The following is a 19,024-nucleotide window of genomic DNA, read 5'->3' on the forward strand; positions in this document are numbered from 1 at the left end:
TGTGTTCACCTCAGACCAGACCCACTCAGAAAAACCTCCAGGAACAAGACTTTATTCTGTAAAGAACAAAGAACAGGATTACAGTACAGCAGCCTTCTCTCTGCTTTTCTACTACGTGCTCCCAGCTCAGTCAGTGCTGAGACCTCCTGCTGTAGGGGGCAGAGGGTACATCCCGGCAGGAATCAGGAAGTACTCCCAACATGTCGCAGTTTGTAGTCCACAACTTGTAGTTCCCAGGGCTGCTGTTGAAGCACACTGGACCTTGGGCTACAGAAGAAAGGATTAGAATTAAAAATGACCTTGACAAATTAGAGAATTGGTCTAAAATCAACATGATGAAATTCAATAAAGATAAGCAGACTTCACTTAGGAAGGAAAAATCAAATGCACAACTACAAAATGGGGAATAACTCACTAGACGGTAGAACTGCTGAAAAGGACCTGGGGGCTAGAGTGGATCACAGATTGAATATGAGCCAACAATGTGATGCACTTGCAAAAAAGGCTAATATGACTCTGGGGTGTATTAACAGGAGTGTCATATGTAAGAAACAGGAGGTAACTGTCCCACTCTACTTGGCACTGGTCAAAGTCACCCAGTGAGTTTGTGAAACAGTTAGCAATAGAACCCAAGTGTCCTGGTACCCAGGTAGCATTTGAAATTATGTGCCAGCAGCAAAGGTGAGGGAAAGCAGGTTAATTATTAGTAGTATTACGTACCTGGGATGCCCATGAAACACTTTAAAAAGTATTTAAAGCCAGAGTTCCTGCTCTGAAGAGTTTGCAGTCGAAGTTAACATGACAACAGGAAGAGATAACTCAGGGTTGGATAATGGGGCAGTACTAGGCTGAAGCTGAGGGTGACAGGGGCAAAATCAGCATTCAGAAGTGAGTCCTGGGGGGCGGGGCAACAGTGGGACAGGCGTAGTGATGGGCCAAGCATGAGAGAAGGCAGCAGTGGCAATGATGCTTAGGAAGGCTGTAAGGGCAGAAGCAGAGGAGGGACAGGGAAGAGTGGGCATTACAGTGGTGCAGACAGAGGAGTCAACGAGGTAGAAACACCTGGGGTTGTGCTAGGGAAACTGCTTGGCAGGGTGGGCTTAAGGGGCCAGGGCGAATATGGCAGCAATGGGGCATGGTGAGATGCCTGTCTCAGACTTTGTGCACCACCCAGATTTTTCCATGTGTTCATGCCAAAGCATACATTTTTAACCGTGGTGGGAATTAACTATTGGAACAACTTATCTAGTGACACAGCAATTCTCCATTATTTCCAGTCTTTAAGTCAAGGCTGGATGTCTTTTTAAAAGATCTGCTGTAGTTCATACAGAACTTATGGGCTTGATGCAGGAATTACTGGCTGAGGTTCTCTGGCCTGTGTTCTGCAAGAGATCAGACAAGATTATCATAACTGTTTCATCTGGCCTTAAACTCTATGAATATCCAAACTTTTCCCAGAGCCACATAGCAGCTAACCCCACAAAGCTCACCACTCCTGGGAAGGCATTGTACTGGCACTCTTGTTCCTCCCTTTTCCTGTAGGTGGGGTTTCCCTAGGAAACAGCAGCTGTTCTGCTTCCCAGTGCTGGCAGGCAGCCGACTGGAGTCTGCATTGCCAGAGTCAGCCTGTACTTGCAAAGACTCCTCTCTCTTCCCCCCACACTGAGGTTTTTCAGCCTGGACAACACCTGGATCTCCTACCTGTTCTTCTAGGCACTGGTGGAGAAGGTGGGGATTTTCTCTCAATGTAGCTGGACTTGCCTGGGATTTCTGTTCCTCCTTCAGCTGGTAACATACACTTATGGTATCTGGAAATGGGACTGTCCTTGGGTGAAAATAGAAATGATTTGCAGGTTCTTTAAGCTTGGTCTGGGTGTGCAAAGTTTTGAGGAAAAAGCCATCTGTCTTGGGGCTGAGCAACAGTGTGGTTGGCTTTCTCAGAAGCATGCTTTTGCTGTCACACTTTCTGCTTCAATTCTTGGTGTTGTGCTGGCACTTTTTCCTTTGTGTGGATTGCCAGGAGGTGTCCCCCTTTGCTATGCAATACAAAGTGTTAGAAGAAGTGCCAAGTGGAACTGTGATAGGGAAATTATCTGAGGATTTTGGCTGGGAAGAGAGAAGTGAACCAGTAGAAACCTTCCAGCAGCTGCATTTCCCCAAGGAGCTCCCTGTCCGTGTTGGGTCTGGAGATGGTTTGCTTAGCACGGCAGGGCGGTTGGACAGAGAGCGGTTATGCAGGCACACCGATCCATGCTTGTTCTCTTTTGATGTTCTGGCTGCCATACACTTGGCTTTAATCCACGTGGAGATTCAGGTCTTGGACATCAATGATCATGCACCCCAATTTCCAAAACCTGAGCTGGAACTAGAAATATCAGAGAGTGCATCTTTACGAACACGGATACCACTGGACCGAGCCCTTGACCCAGACACTGGCTCCAATGCCCTCTGCTCTTACTCATTATCACCCAGTGACCACTTTGCTTTGGATGTCATTTCTGGATCTGATGGAACTAAACATGCAGAACTTGTAGTTGTTAAAGAAGTGGACAGAGAGCTCCACTCTTGTTTTGTTCTAGTATTGACTGCCTTTGATCATGGAGAATCACCAAAATCAGGCACAACCTTACTTAGGGTAATTGTTTTAGACTCCAATGATAACAGCCCTATGTTTGCAGAGAGTTCTTTGACAGTAGAAATCTGGGAAGATGCTTTGCCTGGGACAATTCTTATAAACCTTACAGCCACTGACCCTGATCAGGGTCCCAATGGGGAGATAGAATACTCACTCAGTAAACATGCTTCACTGGAGGTGTTGAACATGTTCAGCATTGAAGCCAAGACAGGCAGTGTAGTTCTGAGACGCCCACTGGACTATGAAGAAAACCATACCTATGAAGTGGATGTGCAAGCCAGGGATCTTGGAGCCAACCCTATTCCAGCACACTGCAAGATCCTCATCAAGGTCCTGGATGTCAATGACAATGCCCCAGATGTGCACATCACTTGGGCTGCCCAGGTGCCAGTGCTATCTGAAGCTCTTCCTAAGGACAGCTTTGTTGCTCTGGTGACAGTAAGTGATCCCGATTCTGGAAACAATGGACAGGTGCATTGTTACCTTAGTCAAGGACTTGAGCATTTCAAATTGAAAAGAACCAACAGATACACTTATATGCTGTTGACCAATGCCATCTTGGACAGGGAGAGGTGGGCAGAATATAACCTGATATTAATGGTCCAGGACAATGGGAACCGCTCCTTAGCTGCGAGGAAACACCTCACTATATGCATCAGTGATGTCAATGACAACCCACCATTGTTTGAAAGAATTACATATGATGTCACCATTGCTGAGAACAATGTGCCTCCATCCTACCTGATTACTGTCAAGGCTCACGATGCTGACTTAGATTTTAATGGAAAAGTCAGCTATAGCATCCAGGATTTCCTTGTTTCAGACTTGGTCTCTATTGATTCAAAAACTGGCGAAATCTTTGCGCTCAGAGCTTTTGATTATGAACAAATGACAAGTCTGGAATTCCTGGTGACAGCAGAAGATGGGGGTCACCCCAAACTTGTGTCGAATGTTTCTGTTAGGGTTAGTCTGCTTGATAGGAATGATAATTCCCCTGTGATCATGCAGCCAGTGCTGGTGGGAGGCAAAGCAAGGATCATTGTTCTAGTCAATGCACAGACCGGATGCCTGTGGCTATCCCTAGGGAACGACAGCCCCCAAGGTACAGCAGTAACCACCATGACACCAACACTCAATTCAAACGTTTCCCTGCTATTCACCATAGCTGCCAGTGATGCAGATTCTGGCATGAATGGGGCCCTCCACTATGACATTCTGAGTGGGAATGATACCAATTTGTTTCTCATTGATCCACTGTCAGGGCAGGTGTTTATCAACAGCAGCAATGCCAGCAGCCTCATTGGCAGTGAATGGGAATTGGAGGTGTTGGTAAAGGATCAAGGGAACTCACCGCTGCAGGCAAAAGCCCTTGTGCAGTTAAGTTTCAGAAATCATCTTGACCAGCTGACAAACTCAGCCCAGGAGGCTCAGATGCTGAGCTCATCCATGGTGACTGTTATCTGCCTAGCTGTGCTATTAGGCACTTTTCTTCTTATTTTGGCTTTAATCATGTCTATATGCAAAAGAGAGAAGAAAGATAACATGGCTTACAACTGCAGGGAAGCAGAAGATGCCCACAGACATCAGCAGCTCAAGAAGCCCCACAAACACATTCAGAAAACAGACATATATTTAGTCCCTGTACTAAGAAACAGGCAAGCTTCGCAAAGTGAGGCTGAGCAAGTTCGGTCCTGTGAAGAAGCTTTGCTGAAGGAAAGTGCCTGGGATGACCCACTGCAGACTTCATTTCATTTAACCCCAACACTGTACAGGACCCTTAGAAACCAGAAAGGTCCAGCTGAACAGAAAGATGCCTTCAATCTCCCTGCAATACAGTGCAGACCCTTCCACCCACACAGGCTAAGAAATGCATCAAAAGAGAGCTCAAGCCTTCAAGATGCACAAACCCATTCCAAAAGCTTAGAGAACCCACAGCTGAAGCCTTTGGGAGATCAGAATTGCGACCTCTCACTGCCAACTACTCATCCCTCAGACATGACTCTGAAGAGACAGAGAATTGCTGAGCCAGATGTGGGGCCCAGGGAAGCCCATGCCCACCAGCACCTCCTGAGAAGCCTAGTGAGGCTGTCCATGGTGGCACTTGCAGAGCAGGACCCCACGGGAGAACTTGCTATGGAGTCGCCTCCTGTTCAGGTAGGAGCTGCCTCTCAGCTGTATTAGATTGAAGGGCCACATTATCCCTCACAGTCTCCTGTGAGTCTCTGGGCATGTAGAGGGCACACTGAGGGAAGAATTTGACCTGTCCTGTCTGGGTAAATGTTCCCAAGTGACAACCTGGAGCCACTCTCTCCTCACCCTGCACAGAGGGCGGGCCAATTTGGGAGAGTGCTGGGACATGTCAGGGGATCAGTGGGGCAGTCAGGGCACCAAAATCCCCTCCCCCTGACTGAGTTCAGCACTGCAGGGACAGGCCAGGAGAGCTGGGTCGGGGGGGGGGGGGGGTGGACTGTCACACAGAGAGGGTGTGATGCCAGTTTGTTTTCCCCAAGTGTAAGAGTGGTCAAATATAGTTTGTGCTGCGAAGGGAGTGAAAGGGATGTGCAGAGCCAGCAGGCATTAGGGCTTGAGGCTGGGGGGCTGCTTGCTTACTCTTCGGTTTCAGTCTCCAAGTGGGAATGCCAAACCATCTGCAAGAGAAGGAAACACTATAAAGAGCCAGCACAGTGAGAAGGGGACATCCTGACAGGAAGCATCCTGAGTGGTGACTGCATGCAATCAACAGACTCTTCCTGTCTTACAGCAAATCTCTCAGCTGCTGTCTCTGCTGCACCAGGGCCAGTTCCAGCCCAAACCAAATCACAGGGGAAACAAATACACAGCCAAGAATGGCAGCAGGTAAGTCTCACACACAGCTAGTCCCACTGCCTTACTGCCCCTGCCTGCTTCACCCCAGCCCCTGCCAGGAGAAGTCAGCTCCAAATGCCTCCAAAGAGAAGATCTTCATGCTAAGAGGGCTCCTTGGAGCCTCAGGCTGCCTGCTCGGCCACAGGCCTGTGTGCTGCCTCCCTGCTCTGCGTACCTGAATTTGGAGATGAGAGGGATGAGGCGACAGGGCTGGACTCACTCTGACTTCCCCAGGGACCCAGGCCACAGCCCCATGCATGCTGGCTTGTCCCTCAGGCCCTGCTCCCATGTGGTCCTGCCTGTAGCCTTGATCTGGGCACCAACACTGCTGCACTTCCCCCTTCTCTCCACACGAGCTGCTGTGGGTCAGCACCCACTGGCATGGCTAGGACTAAGACAGTGGGTGGATGGGAGAGAGAGAACATGGCCATGGGGGTACAGGAGAGCGCACTGAGAGGGAAGGAGGACCGAAAGGGGAACTGGGAGGAGACAACCCAAAGCCTGCAGCAGCATCCACACCCAGGGGAGGGGCCTTGGTGAGAAGAGCAGCTGGCAGAGGGAAGTGAAGGGGGGGAGCAGAGCAGGAAACTCTGGGCCAGTGAGGGAGAAAGGGAAGTCCCAAAGGAGGAGATGAGGAGAACAGAGATGAGAGGGATGTGGGGAAAGAGAAGTATTTGGGAGGGGAAAAGAGACTATCAGAGGTATGCAGGAGAGGGGAGAGAGAATGTGAGAGGGATTGGGGGAGGGGGACTTTTAGAGGGCTTGGGGGAAGCGGAGAGACTGTGAGAGAGATTGGGAGAGGGAGACTGTTAGAGGGCTTGGGGGAAGTGGAGAGACTGTGAGAGAGATTGGGAGAGGGAGACTGTGAGAGGGCTTGGGGGAAGGGGACAGATTGTGAGAGAGATTGGGAGAGGGAGACTGTGAGAGGGCTTGGGGGAAGGGGACAGACTATGAGAGAGCTTGAGGGGCAATTCTAAGTAGGGTTGCCAGCTGTCTCATCACACAAACCCAAACACCCTTGCCCCGCCCCCTTCCCCGCCCCTTCTCTGAGGCCCTGCTCCTGCTCACTCCATTCCCTCTCCCTCCGTTGCTTGTTCTCCCCCACCTTCATTCACTAGCTCATTTTCACCAGGCTGGGGCAGGGGGTTGGAGTGCAGGAGGGGGTGAGGACTCTGGGAGGGAGTTTGGGTGCCGGAGAGAATGAAGGATGTGGTCTCTGGGAGGGAGTTGGAGTGTGGGGTGCAGGCTCTGGGCTGGGGCAGCGGCTCCTAGGCAGAGGGGTCGGGGGGTCTCCGCACACTGCCCCTGCCCACAGTCACCACCCCCGCAGGTCCCATTGGCCACAGTTCCTGGCCAATGGGAACTGCGGAGTTGGTGCTCGGGCAGGGGCAGCGCATGGAGACCCCCTGTCCCTCCATCCCCCGCTTGAGCCACAGGGATGTACCGGCTGCTTCCAGGAGTGGCGCAGAGCTAGGGCAGGCAGGGAGCCTGCCTTAGCCCCACTGCGCCACCGGACTTTTAGTGCCTAAAATCTCCTGGTTTGGCTTCAGTAGCCTCTGGACATAAAGCCTGATTCTGGGAGACTCCCGGTAAAACCAGGAGGGTTGGCAACCCTAATACTGAGAGGGATGGGGGAAGGAGTGTGAGAAGGTAATCAAGTCACCTCTCAATCGTCTTTTAGACAAACTAAGGCGATAGAGCTCTGTCAGTCTCTCACTGTCTGGCATTTTCTCCAGTCCTCAAATAATTTTTGTGGCTCTTTTCTGCAACCTCTCAAATTTTTCAACATTGTTTTTACAATGTGGCCACCATAACGGCAGACAGTCCAGTGCTGGTCCACCAGTGCCATATGCAGGCATCAAATCTTTGAGGGGACTGGACGGGAGGGAGCCCTCTCTGCCATGCCTTCTGGGTCATCTGCCTTCACTTCTGCAGCTACTTGGCCCATGCCTGCACACTGCCATCTCCACTGCCTTCCACTTGCCTTTCTTTAGCAAGTTCTTCACCTTAAACCCAAACCCAGCTCTGCCCCACCACATCCGCTCCCCTTCCCTTGCCCACTTCCCCAGTGAATCCAGCTGCCTCTCCCATGCTCTTCCCCACTCCTTCAGCCCCTCACCTCCTTCCTATCAAATCCCACCTCTCCCACAAAGTCTGAAATCCAACACCCTTGGGTTAATCTATACTAGGGATCGACACTGCATTAGAACATGAGTGAAGAGTTGGTAGCATTGCCGGCAGCCCTGTCTGCAGGCGCCGCCCCCGCAGCTCCCATTGGCCACAGTTCCTGGCCAAGGGAGCTGAAGTTCCAGTGCTTGGTGTGGGGGCAGCGTGTGGAGTCCCCTGGCTGCTCCTACGCGTAGGAGCCGGAGGAGGGACATTCCATTGCTTCCGGGAGCCGCGTGGAGCCAAGGCAGGCAGGGAACCTACCATAGCTCTGCTGCGCTGTCAACACGACTTTTAATGGCCCGGTCAGTAGTGCTGTCTGGAGCTGCCAGGGTCCCTTTTCAACCGGGCGTTCTGGTCCAAAACGGGACACTTGGCAATCCTACCTGCCCTAGGGTTGCCAATTTTCTACTCACACAAAACCGAACACCCATGCCCCGCCCCCTGCCCCACCTCTCCTCTGAGGTCCCACCCATGCCCTGCCCCTTCTCCAAGGCCCATGCCCTGCCCCTTCTCCAAGGCCCGCCCACGCTCCCTCTGTCGCTTGCTCTCCCCACCCTCACTCACTCACTCACTCACTCATTTTCACCGGGCTGGTTCAGGGGGCTGGGGTGCCGGAGGGGGTGAGGGCTCTGGCTGGGGATGCAGGCTCTGGGGTGGGGTCAGAAATGAGGATTTCAGAGTGCAGGAGGGGACTCCAGGCTGAGGCAGTGGGTTGGGGTGCGAGAGGGGGTGAGGGCTCCAGCTGAGGGTGTGGGCTATGGAGTGGGGTCAGGTATGAGGAGTTTGGGGTGTAGGAGGGTCCTCTGAGCTGGGGTCGAGGGGTTCGGAGGGCAGGAGGTGGATCAGAGCTGGGGCAGGGGCTTGGAGCATGCGGGGGTGGCTCAGGGGTGCAGGCTTCAGGCGGTGCTTAACTCAAGCAGGTCCTGGAAGCAGCAGCATGTCCCCTCTCCGGCTTCTATGTGGAGGCGCGACCAGGTGGCGCTGCACGCTGCCCTATCTGCAGGCACTGCCTCTGAAGCTCCCATTGGCCTGGGTTCCCAAACAATTGGAGCTGCGGGGGTGGCGCTTTGGGTGGGGGCAGCATGTGTAGCCCCCTGGTTCCCCCTATGTTTAGGAGCAGGAGCGGGGACTTCCCGGGAACCACGTAGTCCAGAAACAAGCAGGGAGTCTGCCAGCCCTTCTGCATGGCGCCGCCGACTGGACAGTCAACAGCCTGGTCAGAAGTGCTGACCGGAGCTGCCAGGATCCCTTTTAGACTGTATGTTCTGGTCGATAACTGGACACTTGGTAACCCTAACCTGCCCGCCAGTGCACAGGGGACCTAGATTCAGCCCCTTACTGCATACAATCCAACATACTGTGGCTCCAGGGAGTGCTGCGAGTGGCCAGACCACCACGCTGACCCTGCCAGGTCCCCATTATGAGCTGAGGGTACAGAGACAAGGGAGCTTCAAAGGAACACAAAGGAGCTGGGTCTGTAGCTGGAAAGTACATGAGCAAAGAGCAGTGAAGGGCAGTTAGGGGCTAATCATTGTGTCACCCCCAGCTCTACCCTTTCCTGAAGCATGCCCTAGATCCTCATCTGCCAGGGACAAAGTGGGTGGGTAAAGTGGAGGAAGGAGGGTGCCTGGTTGAGGAGTACACAGAGGGAAGAGTAGGCATTGTTTTCTCTCTGCTTTCCCAATGCTAGCACCTGTACCTCCTCCCTGTTCACCACCAAACTGCACCCTGTGCCACCCACACTCTACTGTGTCACTGAGGCTCCAACTTTCCTTCCTTCTCATGGGATGGCAGGGAAAGGAGAAATAAAGGGACCAAGGGGAGACCAGGCTTGGGGGAGCCCTGCTGGAAAAGCCTTTTTGAAATAGGATCTAAGGGTATGTCTACACTACGAAATTAGGTCAATTTAATAGAAGTCGATTTTTTAGAAATCAATTTGATACAGTCAATTGTGTGTGTCCCCACTCAGCGCATTAAGTCGGTGGAATGCATCCACAGTACCGAGGCTAGTGTCAACTTTTGGAGTGTTGCACTGTGGTACCTATCCCACAGTTCCTGCAGTCTCCACCGCCCATTGGAATTCTAGGTTGAGCTCCCAATGCCTGATGGGGCAAAAATATTGTCATGGGTGGTTCTGGGTACATGTCGTCAGGCCCCCTCCCTCCCTCCGTGAAAGCAACGGCAAAAAATAGTTTCTCGCCTTTTTTCCTGGGTTACCCGTGCAGACGACATACCACGGCAAGCATGGAGCCCGCTCAGCTCACTGTCACCGTAGGTCTCCTGGGTGCTGCTGACAGACGTGGTACTGCATTGCTACACAGCAGCAGTTCCTTGCCTTTGCAAGTTAGCAAAGATGGTTAGCAGCCATATTGCACCATCTGCTGCTGTCTCCTGGTTGCTCCTGGCCGACCTTGGTGAGGTCCGTCGGGGGTGCCTGGGCAGACATGGGTGCTCCTGGCCTGCCTCGGTGAGGTCGGTCGGGGTGCCTGGACATAAATGGGAGTGACTCCAGGTCATTCTCTTCTTTAAGTTTCATCTAATGGAGATTCAGTCCTGCCTGGAATATCATGCGAGCTGGAGGCTTTTGCCTCAGGCTGTTCTCCCAGCCGGCAGCACCGCGTGGTCGCACCTACCCCAGCCTACCCCTTGCTCCCATGGCTCATGAAGCCTGTACAGTAGTAAGGAGCAGTTGAACTATAGGCTGAGCAAGTGCAGAATGGTGGTAGAATGTGCCTTTGGACGTTTAAAAGCTCTCTAGCACTGTTTGCTGACTAGGCTGTTTGCGATTAGAAGAGCATAATAAGGCGCGTTGCGCATCACAGAGGCTTTGAAAACCAGTTTCATGACTGGCCAGGCTTCGGTGTGACAGTTGGGTGTGTTTCTCCTTGATGCAACCCCCCCCTTTGTTGATTTTAATTCCCTGTAAGCCAACCCTGTAAGCCATGTCGTCAGTCGCCCCTCCCTCCGTGAGAGCAACGTCAGACAATCGGTTCGCGCCTTTTTTCCGCGCAGACGCCATGCCATGGCAAGCATGGAGCCCGCTCAGATCACCGCGACAATTATGAACACTGTAAACATGATGCGCATTATCCTGAAGTATATGCAGCACCAGAAACTTCAAAAGCAGGCGAGGAGGCGATGGCAGCGTGGTGACGAGAGTGATGAGGACATGGACACAGACTTTTCTCAAAGCACGGGCCCTGGCAATTTGGATATCATGGTGGTAATGGGGCAGGTTCATGCCGTGGAATGCTGATTCTGGGCCCGGGAAACAAGCACAGACTGGTGGGACCGCATAGTGTTGCAGGTCTGGGATGATTCTCAGTGGCTGCGAAACTTTCGCATGCGTAAGGGCACTTTCATGGAACTTTGTGACTTGCTTTCCCCTGCCCTGAATTGCAAGAATACCAAGATGAGAGCAGCCCTCACAGTTCACAAGCGAGTGGCAGTAGCCCTCTGGAAGCTTGCAACGCCAGACAGCTACCGGTCAGTTGGGAATCAATTTGGAGTGGGCAAATCTACTGTGGGGGCTGCTGTGATCCAAGTAGCCAACGCGATCACTGAGCTGCTGCTATCAAGGGTAGTGACTCTGGGAAATGTGCAGGTCATAGTGGATGGCTTTGCTGCAATGGGATTCCCTAACTGTGGTGGGGTGATAGACGGAACACATATCCCTATCTTGGCACTGGACCACCAAGGCAGCCAGTACATAAACCGAAAGGGGTACTTTTCAATGGTGCTGCAAGCACTGGTGGATCACAAGGGATGTTTCACCAACATCAACGTGGGATGGCCAGGAAAGGTACATGACGCTTGCATCTTCAGGAACTCTGGTCTGTTTGAACAGCTGGAGAAAGGGACTTACTTTCCAGACCAGAAAATAACCATTGGGGATGTTGAAATGCCTATAGTTATCCTTGGGAACCCAGCTCATGAAGCCATATACAGGCACCCTGGACAGTAGTCAGGACCTGTTCAACTATAGGCTGAGCAAGTGCAGAATGGTGGTAGAATGTGCATTTGGACATTTAAAAGCACATGGGCGCAGTTTACTGACTCGGTTAGACCTCAGCGAAACCAATATTTCAATCGTTATTACTGCTTGCTGTGTGCTCCACAATATCTGTGAGAGTAAGGGGGAAACGTTTATGGCGGGGTGGGAGGTTAAGGCAAATCGCCTGGCCACTGATTACGCGCAGCCAGACACCAGCGCGGTTAGAAGAGCATAGCAGGGCACGCTGCGCATCAGAGAAGCTTTGAAAACCAGTTTCATGACTGGCCAGGCTACGGGTGAAAGTTCTGTTTGTTTCTCCTTGATGAAAACCCGCCCCCTTGGTTCACTCTTCTTCCTTGTAAGCCTAAGCCAACTGCCCTCCCCTCCCCTCTTTGATCACCGCTTGCAGAGGCAATAAAGTCATTGTTGTTTCAAATTCATGCATTCTTTATTAATTCATCACACAAATGGGGGGATAACTGCAAAGGTAGCCTGGGGGGGGGTGGAGGAGGGAAGGACAAGGCCACACTGCACTTCAAAACTTATTTATTGAATGCCAGCTTTCTGTTGCTTGGGCAGTCCTCTGGGGTGGAGTGGTTGGGTGCCCGGAGGCCCCCCCACTGCATTCTTGGGCGTCTGGGTGAGGAGGCTATGGAACTTGGGGAGGAGGGCGGTTCTTTACACAGGGGCTGCAGCGGCGCTCTGTGCTCCTGCTGCCTTTCCTGCATCTCAACAATGCGCCGGAGAATATCAGTTTGATCTTCTAGTAGCCTCAGCATTGCATCCTGCCTCCTCTCATCACGCTGACACCACCTATCATCTTGATCCCGCCACATGTCCTCGCGTTCATGTAGTGCTTTCCTGCACTCTGACAGCGTCTGCCTCCATGCATTCTGCTGGGCTCTTTCAGTGAGGGAGGACTGCATGAGCTCAGAGAACATTTCATTGCACGTGCGTTTTTTTCGCCTTCTAATCTTCGCTAGCCTCTGGGACAGAGATGATACGGGGAGCATTGAAACATTTGCAGCTGCAGGAGGAAAAAAAGGGAGAGTAGTCTTTAAAAAGACATATTTTAGAGAACAATGGGTAGACTCTTTCACAGTGCACCAAGCTGTTAACATTACATAGCATGTGTGCTTTCTTTACAAGTTTGTATTTTGCCTCTTATATTGAGGGCCTGTCGGTTTGTTGTGAGAGATCACACACGCAGGGCTGGCGGGCAACAGAATTCGGCTTGCAGGCAGCCATGGTAAGCCACAGTCTTTTGGCTTCTTTAACCTTCATGACATGTGGGAATGGTTTCAAACAGCAGCGCCCTCATTTCACATACCAAGCACCTGTTGGGTTGGCCATTTAAAATGGGTTGGCCATTTAAAAGGAGGGGCTGCGGTTTTCAGGTTAACGTGCAGCACAAACCCAACTAAACCCCCCCCGCCCCCAATTCTCTGGGATGATCGCTTCACCCCTCCCCACACCGCGTGGCTAACAGGCTTTGGGAATACATCCAGGAGAGCTTCATTGAGATGTCCCTGGAGGATTTCTGCTCCATCCCCATACACGTTAACAGACTTTTCCAGTAGCTGTACTGGCCGCGAATGCATCCCAAGTCTTCAGGACAAATTAATCATTAAACACGCTTGCTTTTAAACCATGTATTATATTTACAAAGGTACACTCACCAGAGGTCCCTTCTCTCCCTTCAAGGTCCGGGATCCCACCTTCGGTGGGTTGGGAGGGTACTGGCTCCAGGGTGATAAACAGTTTCTGGCTGTTGGGGAAAACGGTTTCTCCGCTTGCTTGCTGTGCGCTATCTTCAACCTCCTTCTCCTCCTCATCTTCCTCGTCCCCCAAATCTGCATCCCTGTTGCGTGAGAATCCATTGACGGAGTCCACGCACAGGACTGGGGTAGCTGTAGGGGCACCCCCTAGAATGGCATGCAGTTCATCATAGAAGAGGCATGTCTGGGGCTCAGACCTGGAGCGGCTGTTTGCCTCTCTGGCTCTTTGGTAGGCTTGCCTGAGCTCCTTAAGTTTTACGCGTCACTGCTGCGGGTCCCTATTATAGCCTCTGTCCTTCATGCCCTTGGAGATTTTTTCAAATGTTTTGGCATTTCGTCTTTTGGAATGGAGTTCTGATAGCACGGATTTCTCTCCCCGTACAGCGATCAGATCCAGTACCTCCTGTTCGGTCCATGCTAGAGCTCTTTTGCGATTCTGGGACTCCATGGTCACCTGTGCTGATGAGATCTGCACGGTCACCTCTGAGCTCGCCACGCTGGTCAAACAGGAAATGAAATTCAAAAGTTTGTGGGGCTTTTCCTGTCTACCTGGCCAGTGCATCTGAGTTGAGAGTGCTGTCCAGAGCGGTCACAATGGAGCACTCTGGGATAGCTCCCGGAGGCCAATACCATCGAATTGCATCCACACTACCCCAAATTCGACCCAGCAAGGTCAATTTCAGTGCTAATCCCCTCGTCGGGGAGGAGTACAGAAATCGATTTTAAGAGCCCTTTAAGTCAACAAAAATGGCTTCGTCATGTGGACAGGTGCAGGGTTAAATCGATCTAACGCTGCTAAATTCGACCTAAACCCGTAGTATAGACCAGGGCTTAGAGTCTCCCAGATCCTCAGTGGTGTTTAGCACCTAACTCCCATTGATTTCAGTGGGAGTTAGGAGCTGAAATACCTGTGAAGCTCTGGGCCTTGGTCCCTTCTCCATAGGGATTTGGAGAAGAGGAAGCAGGAAAAACTGAGTACACTAGGATGTGGGAGCGACACTAGGGCAGAAAGGAGGGATGAAGAGTGCTTGTCTACATGGGGAAATTTTCTGGCATAAGTATACTGTGATAATTCTACTGGTTTAAGTCACCATCTGGACACGTATTTGGGAAAGAGGACCTTCTATGGTTTAGCTCATACTGCTTCCAAAGCGACAAGAGCCTAACCAGAAAAAGGCTGTCCAATGGTGGTAAATACCCCTAAGATCTGAGAGGGAAAGGGCACTGAGAGTGAACAAGCTGAGGGAGTGAGGATCAGAGGGGCCCTCTGTAATAAATACCAAGCTTTGCCTTCCTGCATGCAGCACCTGAGCTGGGGAAGCCCTACGGCACAGGCAGCTGACACTGTAGATCTCTGGACAGAGGGTCAGGGACCTGTCCTGCACCACCCAGAAAGTGAGTGACAGAGTCCAGGGCCTCCTGGCTGCCCACCCTCCGGCCAACACTTTGAAGGGACTGGGAGGGGATTGGAGAGGCTGGTTTCAGTCACTCAGGTTTCTCTGAAATGGTCACCTTTCAGGAGGACACTTCCCAGACTCAGTCTCTTTCTACAGTTTAAGCAAAACACCTCCAAGAGTTTAAAAAGAGCTGGTCAATTAATGTTGATTTTCAGTATGTCTTGAAACATTGGGAAAGTTTCAGAAGACTGGAAGAAAGCTAATGCTGTGCCAATGTTTAAAAAGCATAAAAAGGAGGACCCTGGTCATTACAGGCTTGCCAGCCTGACATCAATCCCAGGCAAGGTAATGGAATGGCTAGTACAGGTCTTGATTAACAATGAATTGAAGGAGAATAATATAATTAATGCCAATCTGTGACGGGTTGGATCACAGAACCCCTTTTGGGAACTGCCACCTGATGTGCCAAGACTTCTTCTACCCCTGCTTTCCCTGCCAGCTTGGGACCCCAGCACCCTGTCTTGCTGAGTCAGACACTCCTGTCTGCTCCAACACAGACCCAGGGTCTGAATAACTTGCCCCAAAGCTGCAGGTTTACCTGAAAGCAGCTAACAGAAGTGTTCCTGTTTTTAACACTCAGATGCCCAACTCCCAATGGGGTCTAAACCCAAATAAATCCGTTTTACCCTGTATAAAGCTTATGCAGGGCAAACTCATAAATTGTTCGCCCTCTATAACACTGATAGAGAGATATGCACAGTTGTTTGCTCCCCAGGTATTAATACATACTCTGTTAATTAATAAGTTAAAAGTGATTTTATTAAATACAGAAAGTAGGATTTTAGTGGTTCCAAATAGTAACAGACAGAACAAAGTAAGCCACCAAGCAAAATAAAATAAAATGCGCAAATCTATGTCTAATCAAACTGAATACAGATAATCTCACCCTCAGAGATGCTTCAGTAAGTTTTTTCCTCAGACTGGACACCTTCCAGGCCTGGGCACAATTCTTTCCCCTGGTACAGCTCTTGTTCCAGCTCAGGTTGTAGCTAGGGGATTCTTCATGATGGCTCCGTCCTCTTTGTTATGTTCCACCCCTTAATATATCTTTTGCATAAGGCGGGAATCCGTTGTCCCTCTCTGGGTTCCCACCCCCTCCTTCTCAATGGAAAGACACCAGGTTAAAGATGGATTCCAGTTCAGGTGACATGATCATATGTCACTGCAAGACTTCATTGCCCACTTGCCAGCACAGACGTATACAGGAAGACTTACAGGTAAACACAGCCATCTGCAGACAATTGTCCTGGTTAATGGGAGTCATTAAGATTCCAAACCACCATTAATGGCCCACACTTTGCATAATTACAATAGGCCCTCAGGGTTATATTTCATATTTCTAATTTCAGATACAAGAGTGGTACATTTATACAAATAGGATGATCACACTCACTAGATTATAAGCTTTGTAATGATACCTTACAAGAGACCTTTTGCATGAAGCATATTCTAGTTACATTAGCATATTTTTATAAAACCATATAGACTGCAACGTCACACAATCAATACAAGTTTATGGAAAATAGGTGCTGTCAAACAAACTTGATGAGATTACAAATTTGGTTGATAAAGGTAATAGTGTGGATGTAATATACTTAGACTTCTGTAAGGCATTTGACTTGGTACCCCATGACTAGGGCCCTACCAAGTTCATGGCCGTGAAATCTGGTCTTCCCCCGTGAAATATGGTCTTGTGCTTGTCCAGCTAGAAATATATTGTTAAGTTGGAAATCAATAGCAAAAAGCGCAAACTCTGTACTCCAGTTCCATACATGTCACAAGTATGCAGGGCTGCAGAAGTGTACAAAATTCTATTGTATTATTTAAGAAAAAGCCTGTGACCATGTAATTCCAGCTGATAGAGATGAGGGAGAAGACGTGTGCTGAGAGGAAGAGGGGTGAGAGGAACTAATGGAAACAGGAAGCACCAATACTGGGCTTCAAAACAATCAAGATGTGACAGTAGCACAGCAACCTCTGCTCCCCCAGGGCCTGTTTTTCTGGGAAGAGCCGAAACATAAAGAGATGAGGTGGGGGGGACATGGAGATTGGTCCCTGGAAGAGGGCAGCATCAATGCTCTGGATTTGGTTTCCTTTGCAGGAATGCAGGGCTGGATGCTGATTGCCTTACTATAAAGGACAGTGGCCAAGGAGAGAGTGAGGCAGATGACCGAGATTCAGAAAATGGACTCAATCTTTCCATAGACCAGCTGGTGGGAGAAGAACTCCAGAGCCTTCTAGAGCCCCATGCAGGTGAGATCACTATACTCTGTATGGCACCAGAGAGAGCCTGCTGCATCCTCACAGAAGACCTTCTTTGCACCAGTGTGGGGCTGCCTGGGAGGGGGACTCTGATTGTCTGAAACCACAATCTAATTAGCTGGTTGAGCTTTTTTGATGATGACACTGCTGAGATCAGGAAACCGAGAGCTCTGGCTGCCCAGGGAGTTGGGAAGCTCTGGCAGCTGAGGGAGCAAACTGAAAATTTCCATTTTGGTTTTCCCAGAATGGAATTTTCACACTTTTTTCTTCTGTGAAAAATGGTGAATTTTCGACCTTTTGTTCCAGTGTGGGACAATTTCCCCCCTCCCCTAAAATTCCATTTTGTTCATAGGAGGGAAAGTCTTTTTCCTGCTCGTTCTAGTGGTGCTCTTCCAAGCTCCTCCCACAAAATAACCTTCACACACATGAATCACCACATTGGGATACATCTCATATTAAATTGTGCAGATATTCAGAATAGGATTGTGCTGCTCCCAGGCTCTGTTGGCTCTTCTTAGTGGGGCTTGAACATGGCCATATGCTCGACTGTGCTGGGCTCCTTGAGTGAGGGGCAGGGCCGGCTCCAGGCACCAGCTTACCAAGCAGGTGCTTGGGGCGGCCACTTCGGAGAGGGGCGGCATGTCCAGCTGTTCGGCGGCAATTCGGCGGACGGTCCCTCACTCCTGCTCGGAGCGAAGGACCTCCCGCCAAATTGCTGCCGCAGGTCACGGTCCCGGGTTTTTTTTTTTTTTTTTTGGTTTGTTTGCCTGCTTGGGGCGGCCAAAACCCTGGAACCGGCCCTGGTGGGGGGAGAAACTGATGAGCAGTAAATTGTGTAATGCTGTGATTTTCCCTCTTCCTCCTTACACGAGAAAGGGTTAATGATGTTATCTTGTAAATTATCATTATGGGACATCTTCCTTAACTCCTTATTGAGCCCCCCCAGAACTATTGTTCCAGGCTGTCTGCAGATCCAAGCATACACCCTGTCTCCCATTTCTTTTTGCAATGCCCTTTCCCCTGCAGTCTCTGCCTAGCAGGGTCTGTGTGAAACACGCTTCTTCTTCTTTACTGTGGACCTTGCCCTGCCTTTCTCTTCCTGTCCCCTTTGACTCTGACTGCCTCTCCAGGCTGCAGCTCAGGGTGGGGCCTTGCTGAACTGTGCTTGTCAGAACAATCTTCCTATTCCTCAGGCAGGTTCATCATCTTACAGAATCTGGTAAGGCTCTGTCCATGTAGGAACAAATCTCACTCCATTCTGGGAGCTGCTGCTATTTGCCTACCAGCATCAGTGAGGCTGAGTTAAGCTGATGCACTCAGAGTTGCTCTGTAAGTGGATGAAGCTAAGAATGGATTTTCCTCAGCTGTTGGCACAGTCACTTGCTTGAGGATGGGATGGCTGGAAACCATATCTTTGCATGGAAGCATGGCAGTCTGGTTGGGTCAGGCATACGTTTGTCTGTTCCCTTTCCCACGGTAGGAATGTTGCCCCAGGCCTGGTCACCAGGCTTATAAGTGTATCTGAGCACTGCGCCATCTCAATAGGACTCTGCTGTGGATCTCATCTTCCCAGATAAATTCTGAGTACAGTGCTCTCTGGAATGTTTTAAAAGAGCTCCTGGTTCCTGACCCCAAGTCACAGCCCCCTGCTAACTTATATAGGCTTCTAACAAACAGATTGGCTGATACTGCAGGTGACTGAGCTAGTGACAATAAGCCCTCCAAGAGGATAGTATGTCTAGGAAATAATCAGCTGGGGCCTCAGAAGGCTCCAAGGGAGTTTGGCACCCAACTGCCCAGGGCTCCTGTGGGATTCCCAGCCCACATTTCTCAAGGACAGTCTGTCTCACAGGCATTCACTCCT

General features: G+C 50.6%; 1 protein-coding gene across 2 annotated transcripts; it reads left to right on the forward strand.

Moving 5' to 3' along the window:
• Positions 1 to 1,649: 1,649 nt before the first annotated feature.
• On the forward strand, positions 1,650 to 17,774 carry PCDH12 (protocadherin 12). Of its 2 annotated transcripts, XM_026660887.1 has the most exons (3): positions 1,650 to 4,789; positions 5,397 to 5,491; positions 17,000 to 17,774. In XM_026660887.1, the coding sequence occupies exons 1-3, from the start codon at positions 1,946 to 1,948 to the stop codon at positions 17,259 to 17,261; spliced, it is 3,201 nt and encodes a 1,066-aa protein (XP_026516672.1). In that variant the 5' UTR covers positions 1,650 to 1,945; the 3' UTR covers positions 17,262 to 17,774. The 2 variants fall into 2 exon arrangements, with proteins under 2 accessions (XP_026516672.1, XP_026516673.1); XM_026660888.1 differs by lacking the exon at positions 17,000 to 17,774 and having other exon boundaries at positions 5,397 to 5,495.
• The last annotated feature ends 1,250 nt before the right edge of the window (positions 17,775 to 19,024 follow it).

The sequence above is a fragment of the Terrapene carolina genome, unplaced genomic scaffold, assembly GCF_002925995.2.
Source record: "Terrapene carolina triunguis isolate 2854851 unplaced genomic scaffold, T_m_triunguis-2.0 Scaffold838, whole genome shotgun sequence".
In the NCBI taxonomy this organism is placed as follows: domain Eukaryota; kingdom Metazoa; phylum Chordata; order Testudines; family Emydidae; genus Terrapene; species Terrapene triunguis.

Bases quoted from the DNA above. Each gene is read 5' to 3' on its own strand.
- PCDH12 (XM_026660887.1), top strand. From the start codon at position 1,946: ATGCTTTTGCTGTCACACTTTCTGCTTCAATTCTTGGTGTTGTGCTGG. The intron at 4,790-5,396 runs GTAGGAGCTGCC...CCTGTCTTACAG, and splicing joins TGGAGTCGCCTCCTGTTCAG to CAAATCTCTCAGCTGCTGTC. The intron at 5,492-16,999 runs GTAAGTCTCACA...TTTCCTTTGCAG, and splicing joins ACAGCCAAGAATGGCAGCAG to GAATGCAGGGCTGGATGCTG.